General features: G+C 51.8%; 1 protein-coding gene across 1 annotated transcript in view; it reads right to left on the bottom strand.

Annotated features, from left to right (window-relative positions):
- LOC142590393 (uncharacterized) overlaps positions 1–20,025 on the bottom strand; it is a 103,646-nt gene that overhangs the window by 51,517 nt on the left and 32,104 nt on the right. Inside the window, exon 2 of the mRNA XM_075702481.1 lies at positions 6,827–6,952. Coding sequence (XP_075558596.1) covers positions 6,827–6,949 — 123 coding nt within the window. The 5' untranslated portion in view covers positions 6,950–6,952. The remainder of the gene's footprint in view (positions 1–6,826; positions 6,953–20,025) is intronic.

Raw genomic sequence — 20,025 nt, 5'->3', positions numbered from 1 at the left:
AGATTTGGAGAGAGAGAGAGAGAGAGAGAGAGAGCAAATGATAAAGGAAAGATAGGGAGGTTAACCAGGACTGAGCCCGGTTGGCTACCCTACACTGGGGAAAGGGAAAAGGGGACGGAAAGATTAAAAGAAGAAAAGAAAGTCTACTGGGTATATCGTTCGGTCACTCAGTCCAGATCACAGACGCTGATTCAATCCAGTAGCCTTCAAATATCGCAGCAGAGCTTTTGTGGCCTTTTGTAGCTGCGATATGCGAGGCCATGGTCCCAAGATATTCTTCAAGGTGAACGGTGTTCTATCTAGCTGATTGAGAGCTGTGCAGAGGTCATGTCTTTCGTTTTGAAAAGATGGGCAGTAGCACAGTAGATGTTCTATAGTTTCCTCGGCACCGCAGGCATTACAGTCGGCGCTATCAGTCATTCCAATCAAAAACGTATATGCATTGGTGAATGCGACGCCCAAGCGTAAGCGGCACAGAATTGTTTCCTCATTTCGCAGAAGCCCTGGTAACAGCCGCAGTTGCATAGAGGGGTCGAGGGAATGCAATCGTTCTTGGGTGAATTCAGGTGTGTGCCAATCCTCTAATGTCATACGGTGTGCTACCTTGCTTAGGTGTTGGGCTGCGTCGGTCCGCGATAAAGGTACAGAAACAAGGGTTGCTCCTTCGTGTGCTTTCCTAGCAGCTTCGTCAGCGAGGTCGTTGCCGGAGATACCGCAATGGGCCAGGCAGCCACTGAAACACGACGTCGTGTCCTTTCGCTATCATACGATGGTGCATTTCTCGTATCTCCGACACTAGTTGTTCACACGACCCGCGACGAAGAGATGACAGAAGACATTGTAAGGCCGCCTTCGAATCGCAGAATATTGCCCACCGATTAGCGGGTTGGTTGTTAATGTAATCAACGGCAGCTCGGAGGGCAACAAGCTCCGATCCGGTCGATGTTGTCATGTGAGAAATCTTGTATCGGGCGCTAATTGATCGTGATGGTATAACCACTGCGCCGGTGGAGCTGGTCTGAGTGGAAGAGCCATCCGTATATATGTGGACTCGGTCAAAGTAGAAAGTGTTCAAACAATCCAGAGCTGCTTGCTTTAGGGCCAAGGTAGGCAGGTCGGTCTTCTTTCTTATCCCTGGAACCGTGAGACACACTTGAGGTTGTTTTAAACACCACAAAGCTGAGGTTGAACGTGCTGAGGGTGTGAAGCCCGATGGTAGACAGGCACGATGGATGCTGACCTCGTTGGAGAAGGACGCCTGTGGTCGTCGTTCTGGCAGGCAGGCAAGAGAGCTTGATTGCATGCGTGAAACATGACGAACATGGGCCCTAAGCGTGTCGATGCTAATGTAAGTCGTGATCGGATGGTCTCGAGCCATTATAATGGTTCCTGCTGTTGAGGCGCTCCGCGGAAGTCCTAGGCAAACACGTAGTGCCTGTGCTTGCACGCTCTGTAGTTCTCGAAGATTTGACTTGCATGTTTTAGCAAGCACGGGAGAACTATAACGTAGCAATCCGATAAAAAGTGCTCGATATAACTGTAGCATGGAGCCCACTGACGATCCCCATGTTTTCCCGGCGATAAACTTGAAGACATGAACAATAGATGTGAGCTTCTTCTTCAAGTGGGCAACATGAGGACTCCAAGAGAGGTCCCGGTCCACAATGACACCCAAAAACCGATGGTTTTTCTTGTAGGAGATAGGCTGGCCATTAATGCATACTGGATAACGAGACATTGGTTTTCGTGTAAAGGCGACTAACGCACATTTTTCTGTTGAGATGGTAAGGCCTTGTGTGTGAAGATAGTGAGATGCCTGTGTTGCTGCTTTCTGCAGCCTTGCGTGAACCTGCAGACGAGTGACCGCTGATGACCAGATGCAGATGTCGTCAGCGTAGATTGAGACACTCACTGTTTCCGGTAGGGATTCGGCCAGCCCAAGAAGTGCGAGGTTGAAAAGAGTAGGGCTTAGAACCCCACCTTGGGGAACTCCTCGGCATATGTAGTGGTCGGTAGTCGGACCATCTTCCGTACGTACGAACAAGGACCTTTGTGCCAAGTGCACGTTGAAGAACCCCAGGTGGTTCGAAGTCCCCCACTATGGCGGGCCTCACAATCGGAAAGTGGTTTTGGCACGTAAAACCCATAGAGAGAGAGAGATGCAAATGAGAGAAAGGCAGGGAGGTTAACCAGACTTAAAACCTCCGGTTTGCTACCCTGCACTAGGGGAAGGGAAAGGGGAAGTAAAGACGGAAAGAAGAGCGTGACAAAAATAAAAGCGTGAGAAAAAAAAATATGAAAAGGGATGAAGTGGGGTCCTTATAGTCTTTCTAATAGGCCACTGTCACGTAGAAAAGTCAACAAAGCCTTGACCGACTTTTGCTGCGACGACAGTTCACGTCGGCATTCCAAAACTGACTGTTCTGAAAGTGGCCTGTCGTCAAGGCGTGCCAACGTGGTCGCTAGTGACAGCCGGTGCGCGCTGTATTGAGGACAGTGGCAGAGCACGTGTTCGATGGTCTCCTCGCCGCCGCAGTACGTTGTACGTCTCGTACAGCAAGAGCAGTGAAAGCTGCTTGAGTGCTGGAGACGAGAGTTGGGCTTTTGTTCGTATGCCTGGTACGATAAGTCGAACCTTTGCTTGAGCCAAGCACCATGGTGGAAACGGAACTTTCGCTGGAGCTGTATAACCTGATGGAAGGTATGCACGATAGGGCAGGACAGTTTCACAAAAGGAAGCGCGTGGTCGATCCTCTGGCAGTGAGGCTAGATGATGGGCAGGGGCTCGAGCAAGGTGTCTTACGTGTGCTCTGAGTGCTTCCATGACTATATGGGTCTTGGCTGGGAAATCGTGTGCAATCGCAATGGTTTCAGCCGTTGATGAACACCGCGGCAATCCAAGACACACTCTTAGCGCCTGGGCCTGGACGCTTTCGAGTGTACGGATATTACTTCTGCAGGTGTTGGTCAGCAAAGGCAAGCTGTATCGCAAATACCCAAGAAAGAGCGTCCTGTACAGTTGCATCATTGCATGTACTGAAGTACCCCAGACATTTCCTCCAAGAAACTTAAACACATTAGAGATATCCGTCAGGCGCTTCTTTAGGTAGGCCACATGAGGACTCCAGCAGAGGTCGCGATCAATGATTACTCCTAAGAATCGGTGCGTCCTGACATAAGGAATGTTTTGACCGTCGATAGAGACATCGTATAATCTCATTGGCTTCCGGCTAAACGCGACCAATGCGCATTTTTCTGGCGAGATCTTGAGGCCTTGTTCATTTAAGTAGGCCGATGTTGACGTGGCAGCTTTTTGAAGCCTGGCGCGTACTTGCGGCCGTGTCACACCAGATGCCCACACGCAGATGTCATCGGCATACATTGAAATTTTAACTGTGTTCGGAAGCCGTTCCACGAGACCAATGAGTACAAGGTTGAAAAGCGTTGGACTCAAGACACCACCTTGTGGAACTCCATGGTGCGTATAATATTCCGAGGTTGGGCCAGCTTCAGTGTTAAGAAATAGAGACCGCCTATGTAAATAACTGCGAGTCCAACGATATAATGGACCGCCTAGGCCCACCGATTCCAATGCTTCAAGTATGGCGTCATGAAGAACGGTGTCGTAGGCTCCCTTTATATCTAAGAACATTGCGACAGATAACCTCTTACACGCCTTTTGGTGTTGAACATAGGTTACCAGATCGATAACGTTGTCGATAGAACATCGGTGACGTCGAAAACCAGCCATGGCGTCCGGGTAGATTTCGTAATGTTCAAGATACCACTCAAGTCTGGCGAGGATCATTCGCTCCATTACCTTCCCAACGCAACTTGCCAGCGCAATCGGTCGGTATGAAGTAATCTCTAAGGGAGACTTGCCAGGCTTAAGAAGCGGTACCAGGCGGCTGAGCTTCCAATCTTGAGGAACTTTGCCCTCTTGCCAGGACTCGTTATAGATATGAAGGAGTGCACTTCGTGCCCGTTCACCAAGGTGACATAGCATGCGGTAAGATATGTCATCCGGACCAGGCGACGACGACCGATTACAGAGGGCGAGCGCCGCGTCAAGCTCTTGCGTCGTGAAAGGCAGATCCATGCGTGAATCGCGTGAATCTGGAATACGGTTCAATGTAAGCGAACCTGTGCCCATAATTTTTTCGTACGTTTGCCCGAACCAGCAAGCAGCAGCAGCCTGCCGCGCAAACGCCGCATGCCACCGACGCGGCGATGCCCTCTCCCCTCACGCGACACCTAGCGCGCTGGCGCAGCAGTAGGTGTTCCCTTTTGCCCGCTCTGCCAACGAAATCAAGACCCTGGCGCCAACCTTCAGCGCGTTGTTGCTGACTAGCAGCACACACATATTCTTATACCCCACCGCGGGTCTGCTCCCTCCCCCGTCACCTTACTTACTAGGGCAGAGTAAGTAGTGCGTTTTTACACCGGCTGCTACCTGTACTTGAAGATGGCCTCACTTTCAAGTAGGTGTAGCATGTTCAAACTGTCCACTTCGAGTGACAAAAGCAGATGTCCACCACTTAATATGGACTTGTCTAGCCTTACGACAGAAATGCCCTCGTATCCCTCTAAGAGCCAGGTTTCGCTACGGTTCTACACCTATATCGCTGGGTACACAGCAGATACCACGAAACATTCGTTGATTTAAAACACAACAGCCCTTACAGTGTATCCATACAACACATATAAAACATTGCGCCTTATGGCAAGCCATCATAGAAGGTAACGAAGAAAATATCCGAGCACACCTAAGCACTTCTTATGAGTTGTGGATGCAAAAGCATTAATGTCCATTTGAACACCGCTGAGCGGCCCTTCGAGTTATGAACTCCTTGCGGGCAAGCGAGCGCGTTGAAACGCTTGGCCAACGCCTCCTAGATAGCACATTGCCGGTGCACTTCGATCAGTGACGTCATGCTCCCTTGCCCGACTGCCATAGAATCTAATGCGGATGCTCCCGAGTAAGCCGCTGTGATTTTCACGTCACCGCTTTTGTCACGCTGGGCTTGACAGTGGGATTTTGGTTCAAATAACATGATGCTGCTCGACCGAGGAGCGCTTGTGCTGAGAGCGAGAGCTAGGGTGACGTGGCCTCGCGGCGATGCCCTCTCCGCTCACGCAACACGTGGCGCGCTAACGAAGCACCAGATGTTTCGTTTCGTACGCTCTGCTCCACCGAGGCGCAGCGCGTGACGTGGCACTGCAGCCAATGGCAATGCGAGTTTAGGTGCCGTTTCACTGCTACAGACACCGGCTATTTTGCTAAATGGGCAATTTGACACTTTCGCATCAATAAATGCACCATCAGCCGCCACAAGCGCCAATGCCGAGGTACTCCTACGCCAAACGATTATGTCACTTTCGGAACAGCGTAGTTTCTGACAAATAAAGAAAAAAAAACACAATTTTATTCGGGATAATACCGTGTACCCCAGCTAACATTAGCTTGGTGTTCAACGAAAAAGAAAAGGAATATTAAAAAAAAACAGAGTACGCGACACAGTAATATCAGCCACGGGGTACGGTCGTCAGAGATCTGACGACCGAGCACCGTAGGTTTTAAAATCGTATGTTGCACCGTGTTTCCTAAATCATCATTCTTGTTGAACATCGTGGGTAACGTTAGCTGGCACACCGTATATGTATAATAATGCATGATTGGTGCGTAAACGTCACTTTGTCGGGGTGAGTCCTTGCGGTTTTTTGAAGTTGCGCGACAGGCGGAGGGGGCGTGGCCCGAAAGTTTTTGACCCGTCGCGGAGGGCTAATGGTGGAAATTTACTAGAGTCAGAATGGAATAACTTTATCGCGCCTCAGCAAACCTAGCGCATTTCATGACCTAACGGATACACTGACATGACCCTTACTAAGGCGAAAATCTTAGATGGCTCATGGATCGAAAAATCCGACGACCGTCTGGCGTTATGGCACCAAAATTCATGCGCATGCGCCAGTAAGCCATCAGTTTCTGTATCAATAAACGAGCGCGATTACCTCTGTTTGCGTTGGACGAAGACACTTCTGAAAAATCAGTGTGGCGACACAAGTGTCTGCGTGTGGTCTTCCCAGTTTTGTTCATATTTGCCGAGCAATCAACACGGGTCTTATGACGTTTTAATGGAGTATAAGTACACCTGCGAGAATTGGAAATAAATCTGTCGTTGAAAGTTAGCGCTATGTGTTTGTCTAATTTGCCTTTCCCTCTCCCTCTCATTATGCCTGCGCTAAAGGAAAATAGAAGGCACCATATATGCAAGCCCATATGTGGCTACCCCCGTCTATTAAAGTCTTAAATAAAAAAAATTCACTCAGCCAACCTGCGTATCTGTTTTAATGGTCTTCATAGATTTGACACGAGCGTTCTAACGCGCCATTAACCACGCAGAACCAGTGGCGATGTCTAGGCGATCGAATAAGAGAACAAGAGAAAACGAGTAATATGAAGAAACAACGCATCCGAATGGGAATGTAAAGGTAATTTAATGAAAGTCTCGTGAGCGCGCAGGCTTTCGCCTTCAACTTCTTCAGCGTTTGCTAAAGTGACTGTCAACATTTCTTGTAGACCACACCTATTAAACTCGGCGCTGCAGAACCTTCAGGTAGTGCGTCCCTCTGCTCAGAGGCTCAGGCTTGGCGTATAGTTAGCTCTGGCGGAGCGGGCCGCTAAACACGTTCAGTGAAAACTGCAATAATATTTCCCCTTTGCTTCTTATTTTTTTGCAGGTATAAAGGGCACTCGACAGTACGTAAAGCATAATCGAGAATTCCACCTAGCTTCGTGATGTTTTTCCGAACAGCGTGCACTTACCAGTGCTGTCTTCTCTCCATAAGGTTCCATGTTGTTCTTGACGAAAGTGAAAAGCGAGCACTCAGGAATCTCGCATTCCTGACAGGGAGAGTGGACGATGCCATCTTTGATGTGTGCTGCCATTGCCTGATAAAGGAAAACATTCAAGGGGCGACTTAGCGGTAAATGTGAGAGAAATGCGATGACGTCATGCCGCCTTCACATACATTCATATTCCTATATATATATATATATATATATATATATATATATATATATATATATATATATATATATATATATATATATATATATATATATATATATATATATATATATATATATATATAATATTAATCATATCCTAAGAAGGCAACAAAGAAACCAAGGACAGGATAGGGGAAATTACTTTTACCAGACTTCTACTTGTTAATTGATTTAAAGAAATTATAAGTTAATGGCAATGAAAGTGGATGAAAAAATAACTGCCCGCAGGTGGGATACAAACCCACGTCTTCGCATTACGCGTGCGATGCTCTTGCCAACTCACCTACCGCGGCGCCGTTTTCCCCTCCACTTTCCGAGATATTTGTGTTTATCTACTAGAACTAACCCTGCGAGTCTAAGCCAGCCGCCACTCCCATACCTTGGCGGAGGAAATGGAACATCATTTTTACCGCAGGCGTCACGTGTACGGTAATCTTTTAGGTGAAGGTAACTGGCCAATCAACCAACACGTGCTACCCTGAAGGCATTAATGCTGCCGGATTCCAGACCCTCACTGTGTAATGAACTAGAAGAAATCGAACAGAGGGGCCCGACGCTTATTAGTGAGATAATGGGAAGCCAACAAACGATTGCACGAAGGACAGCATAGGAGAAGTTACTTGTACTTAGTAATGAATTAAACATCAAATTATTTTATCATTTCTTTAATTTCATTAATAAGTAAAAGTAAATTCCTATATGCATGCTGTCCTTCGTGTAATCGTTTTTTGACTTCCTATGATATATATATATATATATATATATATATATATATATATATATATATATATATATATATATATATATATAGAGAGAGAGAGAGAGAGAGAGAGAGAGAGAGATACGGCGCATTTCCGGCCGCGCTTCTATGTCACCTGGCTCCGCGTGGCTCCGTCGCCACGTATGGTCCACGGTCCCTCACTCTCGACCTTGGCCTGCGGCGCATGTTCCGGTGGGTCTTCATCGTTGCCGACGTCAATAAGCCCATTCCTGGGCCCTGTCTTCCTGCTCCATTTCGACCTCGACGTCAGCATGCGCCGCCGTCGCCTGACTGACAGCAAGGCGCGACTCCCCATCCTTGGATTTCTGTCGGCTGCCGCTCCCACTGGCATCCGCACGCTGATTCCACCGTGCCCCTACGCTCGCATCCTCGAACCTTAAATAAAGCTTTTTTCTCCTCCTCCTCCTCGAAGACCTTTGCTGAGATGACGATGCCCTTCAAATCAAATAAGCCACCCGAGCACAGCGTAACCTACCACATTGTCACGCTTGGTCCATCCGTCGCAGCTCGCCCGCGCCGCCTCTTCGGTGAGTGTCTGGCCATTGCTAAACGGCAATTCGAGTGCATTGCTCCAGCTGGGCCCTTCGTCCATCAGTTGGGCTGCCCCACTTCATCTGGTGCCCAAGAAAGAACCGGGTGACTGGCGCCCTTGCGGCGACTGCTGAACTCTCAGCGCTCACACGGTCCACGATAGCTATCCCCTTTTACAGATTCAAGATTTCACAGGCCACTTGGAAGGATGCAAAATCTCTAGTAAAGTGGACCTTGTCACGGCATATCACCAAATCGCCGTTGAGCCTGCCGATGTCCCGAAGACGGTCATTACTACATGCTTCGGCCGGTTTAAGTATGTGCGCATGCCCTTTGGGCTACGAAACGCAGCTCAAACGTACCAACGACTCATTTCCGAGGTAACGCGCGGACTCCCGGTTGTATTTACCTACAGCGACGGCATCCTCGTCGGTGCTTCTCATCCACCCAAGAACTAACGTGCCTACTCGCATCACGGTGGTTGCTTCCAGTGTGGCCGTCAGCGCTGTTCTCCAGCAGCAAATCGACTCCGAGTGGCGCCCTTCTCTCGGAAGCCTGCCGAGACTCGCTACAGCGTGTTTGGCCGCGAGCTACTCGTTATCTACTCCGCCATCCAGCACTTCCGGCACTTCTTGGAGGGCCAACCGTTTCGTGTTCTAACGGATCGTGAGCATCTGGTGTATGTTTTCCGTGTAAACTCCTCCAAGTATACGTCGCAGGTGAACTTCGTCAACTGGCCGATACAGGGTGTCCCAGCTAACTTTAACCAGAGATTTAAAAATATGCAAATGCCACGTAGCTGGACAGAACAAGGGTAACGTTGTTTACCGTCGCTTGGAGATACATAAACTTTTTTGTTCATTCCGCCTAATTAGATAATTAGTCGATGAATTAATCAATTTTTCAAATATTATAATTAGAGGAAAAGTGTCAGAGCGACATGGAAAACTGCCGATACAGCTTTCTGTTGCTCAATATGTGCTACATAAAACTGTTTTTGAGCGTGAAAGAAGCCCGCGAATGCGCGCAATGTTGCCGCGCGACTGTCCGCTCGAGGAATTTTGCGTCTATATATATATATATATATATATATATATATATATATATATATATATATATATATATATATATATATATATATATATATATATATATATATATAGAGAGAGAGAGAGAGAGAGAGAGAGAGAGAGAGAGAAATAATAATAACGTACCTCGAAACACGTTCTTTACTGTCCAACCATTTCAAAGTTGGGCTAGTAAAATATTTGCTTCCACGAAAGTCGTTTCCATTTCTGACGCTACACCAACGGAGCCAAGCCTCATTTTTTCGCCATATATCGGGTGTCCCACGTAATAAAAAATGACGTGCAGCGCGGAGGACAAGGACTGCGAGAGACGACATACAGTGTATGTCGTCGCTCGCAGTCCTTGTCCTTCGCGCTGCACGTCATTTTTTATCGTGAATTACCAACTAGCCCAAGCAACCACCCTAGTCCCACGTAACTTCAGCCAAACATTAAATGTATGCAAATTCCACGCGGCTGGACAGAACCAAGGTAATTTTGTTTGCCGTCGCTTGGAGGTACTCATATTATTTTTTGGATTCCGCCTAAATGCATAATTAGTCAATTAATGAATAAATTTCTCTAATGTTATAATTTGATCAAAACTGTCAATGAGACAATTGTAGAGCGACATGAAAAACTCCCGATACAGCTTTCTGTTGCTCAATATGTGCTACATAAAAGTGTCTTTTCGAGCGTGAAAGAAGCCCGCAAATGCGCGCAAAATTGCTGCGCGACTGGTTGGTCGAGGCGCTTTGCGTGGATTCGTGGGCTTCTCTGATGCTTGGAAAACACTTTTATGTAGCACATATTAAGCAACAGAAAGCTGTATCGGGAGTTTTTCATGTTGCTTGACAATTTTCTCATTGAGCTTGTTTGAGGGCGCTGCTGTTTGATGCGGCGCGGCGTCCGGTTAGTCAAGTGACATTTTTCATTTTTCGCGGGCTTACTTTATCAACCGGAAAAATAAGCGGGAAAGATGTACCTGGCTGAAAACATGCCAGCTCCAAGTTTCTTTCAGTTTCCTTCAAATTCTTCATTGACAGCATGGCACTCAGAGCAGTAACTAAAATTAGCTAATTATAATTAATTATTATATTGAATGGCTTCAAGAAAAAAATTACTGGCGGCTGCTCTGTACTCGACAGTGAACAATATGCGCTTGGTTATCTTCGCGTAGAATGGTCCATCGTTTTATGAAAACGCGACGCATGATAGCTGGCACAACCTGTATGAGCACCTCTGAGGGGTCCATGCATGCCCTCCCAGACAACATTTAACATTGCCCCTAGTCCCCAGCACGCGTGTATGCGTGGCAACTTAATGCAAATAGGATAGGATTTTACCGTATATACTGATAAGTGTGACTCTGTGGAGCAAACTACTAAGCGAGGTGCATCAGCAAATACGTCTCCAAGTCAGAGACATCATCGACACCCACGTTATAGGAAGATGGGTTTGCAACTGTCCGATGAGCAAACAACGTGTATGAGAATCTCCAGCAACACGATCCACAAAAACCGGCGATATTTTGCGAACATGCAGCTAACACTCAGACGCCAGCCACTCACGGAATGCAGTCGAATGAAAGTATTGGAAGTAACGCTTTCATAGGATGGAGTTGCAGTCCTCGGTATCCAGGGAGCAATTAAGGATGTCAGCCCTGTAGACAGTACGTCTCGCGAGGAGGATTATCTGCCCTTAATGGCGGCGCACTGACAGAAGCATAGAAACGCGGCTCGTAAAAGGCGCAATGCCGTGCCTTCTACAACCTGTGCAATGCGACACATAAGGTTAACGCAGTTGCAGCACTGCAGGGGCCGAATTCACAAAGCTTTTCTCCCGTAAGTGCCCTTCGCCGTTGGCCGGTCGCCTTCGCTAATATTATGTCCAGCGTCAGGATTGGACGAAATTTTCTCTTGCGGACATTCTAGCCTAACAACTCTTTGTGAATACAGGCTCAGATTGCTGCAACATACTGACAAGGAAACTGTTCGGGCCAGTGGCAGGCCTCCCCCCCTCCCCCCCAAAAAAAAGAATAAGAAAAGCACTTGAGAACGAAAAGCTTTGTGAATTCGACCCCCCGTGGAGACTGCCTCATGGTGCACCCCCACTGGAGACATACAGCAAACTAGTAAGCAACAAATCTGCGTGGCACCGCATGCTGCAGATTGAATTGCACCAACGTGCTGGTGTTCTTTTTCAGATGCTTTTTTTTTCAGATCTGTTAACTACCCCCCCCCCAAAGAAAAAAAAAAGAAAATATACGACGGTGCATCCATCGTTTGATGATTGGCGACGTTAATGAGACGAGTAAACTTTCTTATGATGGGTGTGTAATTGGGGATGGGGGGGGAGCGGATGCGCTCTATATGTGATGATTATTACGATGCTTACTGTACCTCCGTGGCCATATCCCCATGCTGTCTGTGAATCACGAAACCTTGTAGGCACATCAGCAAACACACGAAGTGCCAATCTCCCAGCCAACCACAATACCGAATGACATCACGACGCAGTATATGTTGTGATCACTGGGCCCTAGTTGAAACCCCGTAGCAACTCCGATTATACCTAGTATCCTAGCTGTAACTTAATGGTTGCAATGGCTATCCATCAAGCAGCCGCGCTCGACGCAGGGGTGCTTGTTGCGGATGGGGCATTATCGCTTTATTATATTTAGGCCCTTGTGTCACCTTGGCACAACCACTCTGGGGGATTGACGAAGAATGAGAACGAAGAATGAGAAGAATGAGAACGAACGGACACGAATGTGTGCTACCCAAGTGCGCGCTTTGCGGAGACGCTCACCTCACCGGCGACCGAACTTGCAAAAACAGGTATCAAGTTCCTTATGTCGTGAGGAGACGACGCAGAAGAGGAAGGAAACGCGGCAACAAGAAGAACAACGCAATGAGCAACGCTGGGGGTCGAGGAACCCCAGCTCCAGCCACGACGCCAGCTACGAACGCTCCCAAGAACGCCACCGCGGAACGTTCTAGATCGAGATCCAGGAGCAGATCCCGGGTCCGGATCAACTCACAACCCACCTGGGCGGACAAGGCAGCCAAAACAGGTGAGACCCGTGCTGCCGTACAACAAGGGCAACTCCAAGAGCAAACGCTAGGCAAAATTCAATCACTCGAGCGCGAAAACGCGTCTCTTAAAAAGGAACTATCTGAAATTAAGTCATTATTGCAGGAAATGCAGCAGAGAGAACGCGCGATCGGCGGCCAAGCTGCCGCCTCTCTCAACAGAGGCGCTAAACGCAGGGCGAGCCCCGAGCCCACGGACGAGGAGACGCTTAACGTCTCGGGGATTAAGCAACTGCTTGACCAGCTAAGATCGAACATAGTTGCCGAAATTAGCCCCATCAAGCTCCAACTGAACGAGCACACAGCGAGGATCGAAATTTTAGAATCCGACAGACAGCTTGCGCTGCTCGGTACGCCCCCACTACGTACGTAAAATGGCTAACTCAAGCAATCTAGTTATCTGGCAATGGAATTGCGCCAGCTTCCGCAAAAGGAAGGCAGTCTTGCAACAACTACTTAGCTCTGCTAGCGAAAGGCCGTCAGTAATCCTCCTCCAGGAAACACTCACCGATGTGATCGCTCTTCACGACTACCATGCAGAAGCGCACTTTTCGGAGGGCAAAAGAGGGATAGCGACACTCGTCTCAAAGAGTCTCGCCTATTTACGTCACGACGTTAGGCCGAACTTAAAAGTCGAACACATCATGATCGAGCTCATCCAAAACGCTAAACTCAACCAATCCGTTTTCATTCTGAACGTGTACAGCTCGCCAGCCGACAGAAGGGAGACGTTTAACGCTCTCTTCCAGAAGGCATGTCAAATTGCAGGCGATCATCCGCTTATCATAGCAGGGGACTTTAACGCACAACACCAAGATTGGGGTTACATCAAAGATACGGCCAAGGGCAAGGCCCTCGCGGCACAGATAGCAGCCTGCGGTCTCACCTTGGTCACCGATCCAAAATACCCCACCAGAATCGGCAACTCAGTCAGCAGGGATACCACGCTAGACCTGACCATGGTTAGGAATGTGGAGGAACCGGTATGGACCAATTTACAAGAGAACCTCAGCAGTGATCACTACATCAGCAGCCTCGCGATAAGAGTGTCATCACCGCCTCTCAGAAAATTCAGAGTAACGGATTGGGACCTCTTTAGAGCTATCAGAAAGAAGGACGAGAATAAATACAGCTCGTTAGAGGAATTATTCGCCCGCCTCCGAGAAGACGTTGCTGCTTCCACAAAGGAAATAGAGACGGACAAAGAGGTAGAGCGCATGGACAGTAGATTAGCACACCTGCTAGAAGCCAAAAACGCGCTACAGGCACAATGGAAAACACAAAAGTTAAATAGACGCCTACGCAAAAAGATTGCAGAACTTAATAAGCAAATAGATGAACATAGCCAAACCCTCGCTCGGCAACAATGGGACGAAGTATGCAACGCCGTCGACGGGCAAATGAGGAGCGGAGCAAAATGGAACATCCTCAAGCATCTGCTTGGGGACAAACAATCCAAAGCCAATCAGAGGCTCACTATTGATAGGCTCATCCACAACTTAAAGAACTCTGGCATGACCGAGAAACAAATTACAGACGAGTTGGCCTCGAGGTACCTCTGTATCGAACCCGGCTCAAACAATGACTACCTCTCTGCGACGCGAGGTACCTCTGTATCGAACCCGGCTCAAACAATGACTACCTCTCTGCGACGCACGAGAACGAAACGGACCCTCTGGGCTCCCCCTTCACGTACGCGGAGGTGAGAGAGGTATTATACGAACTCAATTGCAGATCAGCACCGGGTCCCGATGGGATCACAAATAAACTCTTAAAGAATTTGGATGATGGGGCCATCGAGCTCCTCACAAATAAAATCAAGGAGGTTTGGGAGACAGGCGAGGTACCACTGGAGTGGCGTAACGCGACCGTAATCCTCATCCCGAAGCCAGGGAAACCCTTAGAGCTTGGCTCGCTCCGGCCGATTTCACTCACTTCCTGTGTGGGAAAGGTCGCCGAGCACGTCATTCTCAATAGGGCCACTAAATTCACAGAGGAAAGGAATCTATTTCCGTTTAATCAAATTGGATTCAGACCATCCATGTCCACACAGGACGTAATGCTGCTTCTAAAACACAAGATTATTGACAAGGCCTCCAGAGACACCAGAGCCGTCCTGGCACTGGACCTAGAAAAGGCCTTCGACAAGGTAACACACTCTCACATACTCGAATCGATTAAAGAAGCAGGTCTAGGAGAAAAATTCTACAAGTACATCAGCTCCTTCCTAAAGGATAGAAAAGCCACTATTCGCCTAGGAGCTCTGGGCTCGAGAACATTCGATCTCGGACCCAGAGGCACTCCGCAAGGGGCAGTCCTCTCCCCGTTTTTATTTAACTTATCCATGAGAGCTCTTTCCCAAAAGCTGGCCGAGATTGAGGGTGTCGGTCACGCCTTCTACGCCGACGACATCACAGTCTGGTGCGAGGGAGGTAGCGACGGGTACATCGAAGAAAAATTACAAAGAGCGATCACAGTCGTTCAGGAGTTTCTTGCGAAGGCAGGACTCTGCCTGTCGGCTAAGAAATCGGAACTGCTACTATACCGACCCACAATCGGTGCAAAGAAAGGGACACCTCCCAATATCTCTATCACCACCGAGACCGGATCCGTCATTCCGGTAGTACACAGAATCAGAATCCTGGGCATGTTCCTGGAGGAGGACGGCAGTAATGACTACACCTTAGAGCGCATCGCTACCAAAGCTGATTCCATGACAAAGTTAATCACGAGGGTGGCCAACAAAAAAGCGGGGCTATCGGAGGATAATCTTAGGCGACTCTTCCACGCCTTCCTAATCAGCCACATTAACTATATAGCCCTGGCCCACAAATGGAGCCGAAGGGACGCGGCTAGGGTAGAAACAATCATTCGCAAGAGCATAAAAAAGGCACTAGGTCTCCCACAGAGCACCAGTACCGAAAGGCTGTTGGAGCTAGGTGTCCACAACACCTTTGAAGAGATAGTCGAGGCGCAACAGATGGCACAAGTTGCAAGACTCGCTTCCACGGAAGCCGGCAGACAGCTACTAGCGCATATCGGTCAAGGTTCGTGCATCACCAAACAGAGGGAGCGCGCGCTCCCCGTCAAAGTCAGAGAAATGTATTCAGTATCCCAGATACCTAGAAATATGCACCCTCAGCACAATTACGGCAGACGTAAAGCGAGGGCCAGGGCCCTTCTTAGCCTAGCGGCTAAGATTGAGGACAATGTCGCCTTCGTCGACGCTGCGCAATACGCTGCTTCCAATCATTTTGTTTCAGTGGCTACATCGCTGCGGGGGGAGCTGCTGACGTCGCTTACGCATCAAAATGTGAACGCCGACAAAGCCGAACAGGTGGCTGTAGCCATCGCCATGGCCTCCACGAACCGTTCCACTATCTTCACAGACTCGCGAGCTGCCGTTAGAGCATTCATGAAAGGCTCGGTATGCAAGGAAGCCGCTCGCGTTCTCTCTGCAGCATCTTGGACAGGCAAAAAGCACTTAATCTGGTTCCCCGGTCACATGGGCAGCGATGCTCATGAAGCCGTCCCCAACGCCAATGAACTTGCTCACTCCCAGGCGCGAGATCTCACCCGCCGCGCAGGAAGTGGGCAATCGGAGGCTGGGGGATGGCAATGGCACAGGGACCCTCTCCTTACTTTTAACGAGGTCTGCAAGCACTATCAACTAGGGCGTCGGAAGTTTCCACTTCCACACCCACACCTAAACAGACCACAGGCAATCACCCTGCGAATGCTGCAGACGGAGACGTATCCGTCTCCATTTATTTGTTCAAAATTCCTAGGCGGCATCAACCCGGGCTGTCCGCGCTGTGGACATCCCAGATGCACTCTTAAGCACATGCTCTGGCAGTGCCTCGACTTGTGCGGGGGCTCAGGGTCTCCCTCTTCGGAGGAAGACTGGCTCCGGCTCGTCACCAGCTCCGCGAAGGAAGAGCAACTCAGGGCTGTCCAGAGAGCCCGCGATATCGCCGAGAGTCTCAACCTCCCGGCTCCGTCGTGGGTGCGGCCCGCAGACGCTGCCCCCTAACGGGGACACTCATCGTCTTCTCAGGACCAAAATAAAAGTTCTTTGTCTGTCTGTCTGTCCTCCAGGTGCGCCCAAGCACCGCTACGTGGCGACGGGATCGCATCCAGAGCGCCTGCGCCAGACCATTTGTGGCCCTAAAAGCTTCCGTCGGATGGACACCGGCATCAAAGCGGCAGTGGTTGCGGACCAAGTGTGCGCTTGCTAAAGCATTCTTCTACGTTTCACGGGTTGATACTTATTTCCCCTGGTGATACCATAAGAGTATTTGTGACCGCCGCCGCCGCCGCCGCCGCCGCCGCCGCTGCTGCTGCTGCTGCTGCTGCTGCTGCTGCTGCTGCTGCTGCTGCTGCCTGCTGCTGCTGCTGCTGCTGCTGCTGCTGCTGCTGCTGCTGCTGCTGCTGCTGCTGCTGCTGCTGCTGCTGCTGCTGCTGCTGCTGCTGCTGCTGCTGCTGCTGCTGCTGCTGCTGCTGCTGCTGCTGCTGCCGCTGCTGCTGCTGCTGCTGCTGCTGCTGCTGCTGCTGCCGCCGCCGCCGCCGCCGCTGCTGCTGCTGCTGCTGCTGCTGCTGCTGCTGCCGCTGCGCCTGCTGCTGCTGCGCTGCTGCTGCTGCTGCTGCTGCTGCTGCTGCTGCTGCTGCTGCTGCTGCTGCTGCTGCTGCTGCTGCTGCTGCTGCTGCTGCTGCTGCTGCTGCTGCTGCTGCTGCTGCTGCTGCTGCTGCTGCTGCTGCTGCTGCTGCTGCTGCTGCTGCTGCTGCTGCTGCTGCTGCTGCTGCTGCTGCTGCTGCTGCTGCTGCTGCTGCTGCTGCTGCTGCTGCTGCTGCTGCTGCTGCTGCTGCTGCTGCTGCTGCTGCTGCTGCTGCTGCTGCTGCTGCTGCTGCTGCTGCTGCTGCTGCTGCTGCTGCTGCTGCTGCTGCTGCTGCTGCTGCTGCTGCTGCTGCTGCTGCTGCTGCTGCTGCTGCTGCTGCTGCTGCTGCTGCTGCTGCTGCTGCTGCTGCTGCTGCTGCTGCTGCTGCTGCTGCTGCTGCTGCTGCTGCTGCTGCTGCTGCTGCTGCTGCTGCTGCTGCTGCTGCTGCTGCTGCTGCTGCTGCTGCTGCTGCTGCTGCTGCTGCTGCTGCTGCTGCTGCTGCTGCTGCTGCTGCTGCTGCTGCTGCTGCTGCTGCTGCTGCTGCTGCTGCTGCTGCTGCTGCTGCTGCTGCTGCTGCTGCTGCTGCTGCTGCTGCTGCTGCTGCTGCTGCTGCTGCTGCTGCTGCTGCTGCTGCTGCTGCTGCTGCTGCTGCTGCTGCTGCTGCTGCTGCTGCTGCTGCTGCTGCTGCTGCTGCTGCTGCTGCTGCTGCTGCTGCTGCTGCTGCTGCTGCTGCTGCTGCTGCTGCTGCTGCTGCTGCTGCTGCTGCTGCTGCTGCTGCTGCTGCTGCTGCTGCTGCTGCTGCTGCTGCTGCTGCTGCTGCTGCTGCTGCTGCTGCTGCTGCTGCTGCTGCTGCTGCTGCTGCTGCTGCTGCTGCTGCTGCTGCTGCTGCTGCTGCTGCTGCTGCTGCTGCTGCTGCTGCTGCTGCTGCTGCTGCTGCTGCTGCTGCTGCTGCTGCTGCTGCTGCTGCTGCTGCTGCTGCTGCTGCTGCTGCTGCTGCTGCTGCTGCTGCTGCTGCTGCTGCTGCTGCTGCTGCTGCTGCTGCTGCTGCTGCTGCTGCTGCTGCTGCTGCTGCTGCTGCTGCTGCTGCTGCTGCTGCTGCTGCTGCTGCTGCTGCTGCTGCTGCTGCTGCTGCTGCTGCTGCTGCTGCTGCTGCTGCTGCTGCTGCTGCTGCTGCTGCTGCTGCTGCTGCTGCTGCTGCTGCTGCTGCTGCTGCTGCTGCTGCTGCTGCTGCTGCTGCTGCTGCTGCTGCTGCTGCTGCTGCTGCTGCTGCTGCTGCTGCTGCTGCTGCTGCTGCTGCTGCTGCTGCTGCTGCTGCTGCTGCTGCTGCTGCTGCTGCTGCTGCTGCTGCTGCTGCTGCTGCTGCTGCTGCTGCTGCTGCTGCTGCTGCTGCTGCTGCTGCTGCTGCTGCTGCTGCTGCTGCTGCTGCTGCTGCTGCTGCTGCTGCTGCTGCTGCTGCTGCTGCTGCTGCTGCTGCTGCTGCTGCTGCTGCTGCTGCTGCTGCTGCTGCTGCTGCTGCTGCTGCTGCTGCTGCTGCTGCTGCTGCTGCTGCTGCTGCTGCTGCTGCTGCTGCTGCTGCTGCTGCTGCTGCTGCTGCTGCTGCTGCTGCTGCTGCTGCTGCTGCTGCTGCTGCTGCTGCTGCTGCTGCTGCTGCTGCTGCTGCTGCTGCTGCTGCTGCTGCTGCTGCTGCTGCTGCTGCTGCTGCTGCTGCTGCTGCTGCTGCTGCTGCTGCTGCTGCTGCTGCTGCTGCTGCTGCTGCTGCTGCTGCTGCTGCTGCTGCTGCTGCTGCTGCTGCTGCTGCTGCTGCTGCTGCTGCTGCTGCTGCTGCTGCTGCTGCTGCTGCTGCTGCTGCTGCTGCTGCTGCTGCTGCTGCTGCTGCTGCTGCTGCTGCTGCTGCTGCTGCTGCTGCTGCTGCTGCTGCTGCTGCTGCTGCTGCTGCTGCTGCTGCTGCTGCTGCTGCTGCTGCTGCTGCTGCTGCTGCTGCTGCTGCTGCTGCTGCTGCTGCTGCTGCTGCTGCTGCTGCTGCTGCTGCTGCTGCTGCTGCTGCTGCTGCTGCTGCTGCTGCTGCTGCTGCTGCTGCTGCTGCTGCTGCTGCTGCTGCTGCTGCTGCTGCTGCTGCTGCTGCTGCTGCTGCTGCTGCTGCTGCTGCTGCTGCTGCTGCTGCTGCTGCTGCTGCTGCTGCTGCTGCTGCTGCTGCTGCTGCTGCTGCTGCTGCTGCTGCTGCTGCTGCTGCTGCTGCTGCTGCTGCTGCTGCTGCTGCTGCTGCTGCTGCTGCTGCTGCTGCTGCTGCTGCTGCTGCTGCTGCTGCTGCTGCTGCTGCTGCTGCTGCTGCTGCTGCTGCTGCTGCTGCTGCTGCTGCTGCTGCTGCTGCTGCTGCTGCTGCTGCTGCTGCTGCTGCTGCTGCTGCTGCTGCTGCTGCTGCTGCTGCTGCTGCTGCTGCTGCTGCTGCTGCTGCTGCTGCTGCTGCTGCTGCTGCTGCTGCTGCTGCTGCTGCTGCTGCTGCTGCTGCTGCTGCTGCTGCTGCTGCTGCTGCTGCTGCTGCTGCTGCTGCTGCTGCTGCTGCTGCTGCTGCTGCTGCTGCTGCTGCTGCTGCTGCTGCTGCTGCTGCTGCTGCTGCTGCTGCTGCTGCTGCTGCTGCTGCTGCTGCTGCTGCTGCTGCTGCTGCTGCTGCTGCTGCTGCTGCTGCTGCTGCTGCTGCTGCTGCTGCTGCTGCTGCTGCTGCTGCTGCTGCTGCTGCTGCTGCTGCTGCTGCTGCTGCTGCTGCTGCTGCTGCTGCTGCTGCTGCTGCTGCTGCTGCTGCTGCTGCTGCTGCTGCTGCTGCTGCTGC

This window comes from Dermacentor variabilis, chromosome 1 (assembly GCF_050947875.1).
Source record: "Dermacentor variabilis isolate Ectoservices chromosome 1, ASM5094787v1, whole genome shotgun sequence".
Classification (NCBI taxonomy): domain Eukaryota; kingdom Metazoa; phylum Arthropoda; class Arachnida; order Ixodida; family Ixodidae; genus Dermacentor; species Dermacentor variabilis.
Note: the sequence above shows the minus strand (reverse complement) of the source record. Positions and strands in the feature narration are given on the sequence as shown.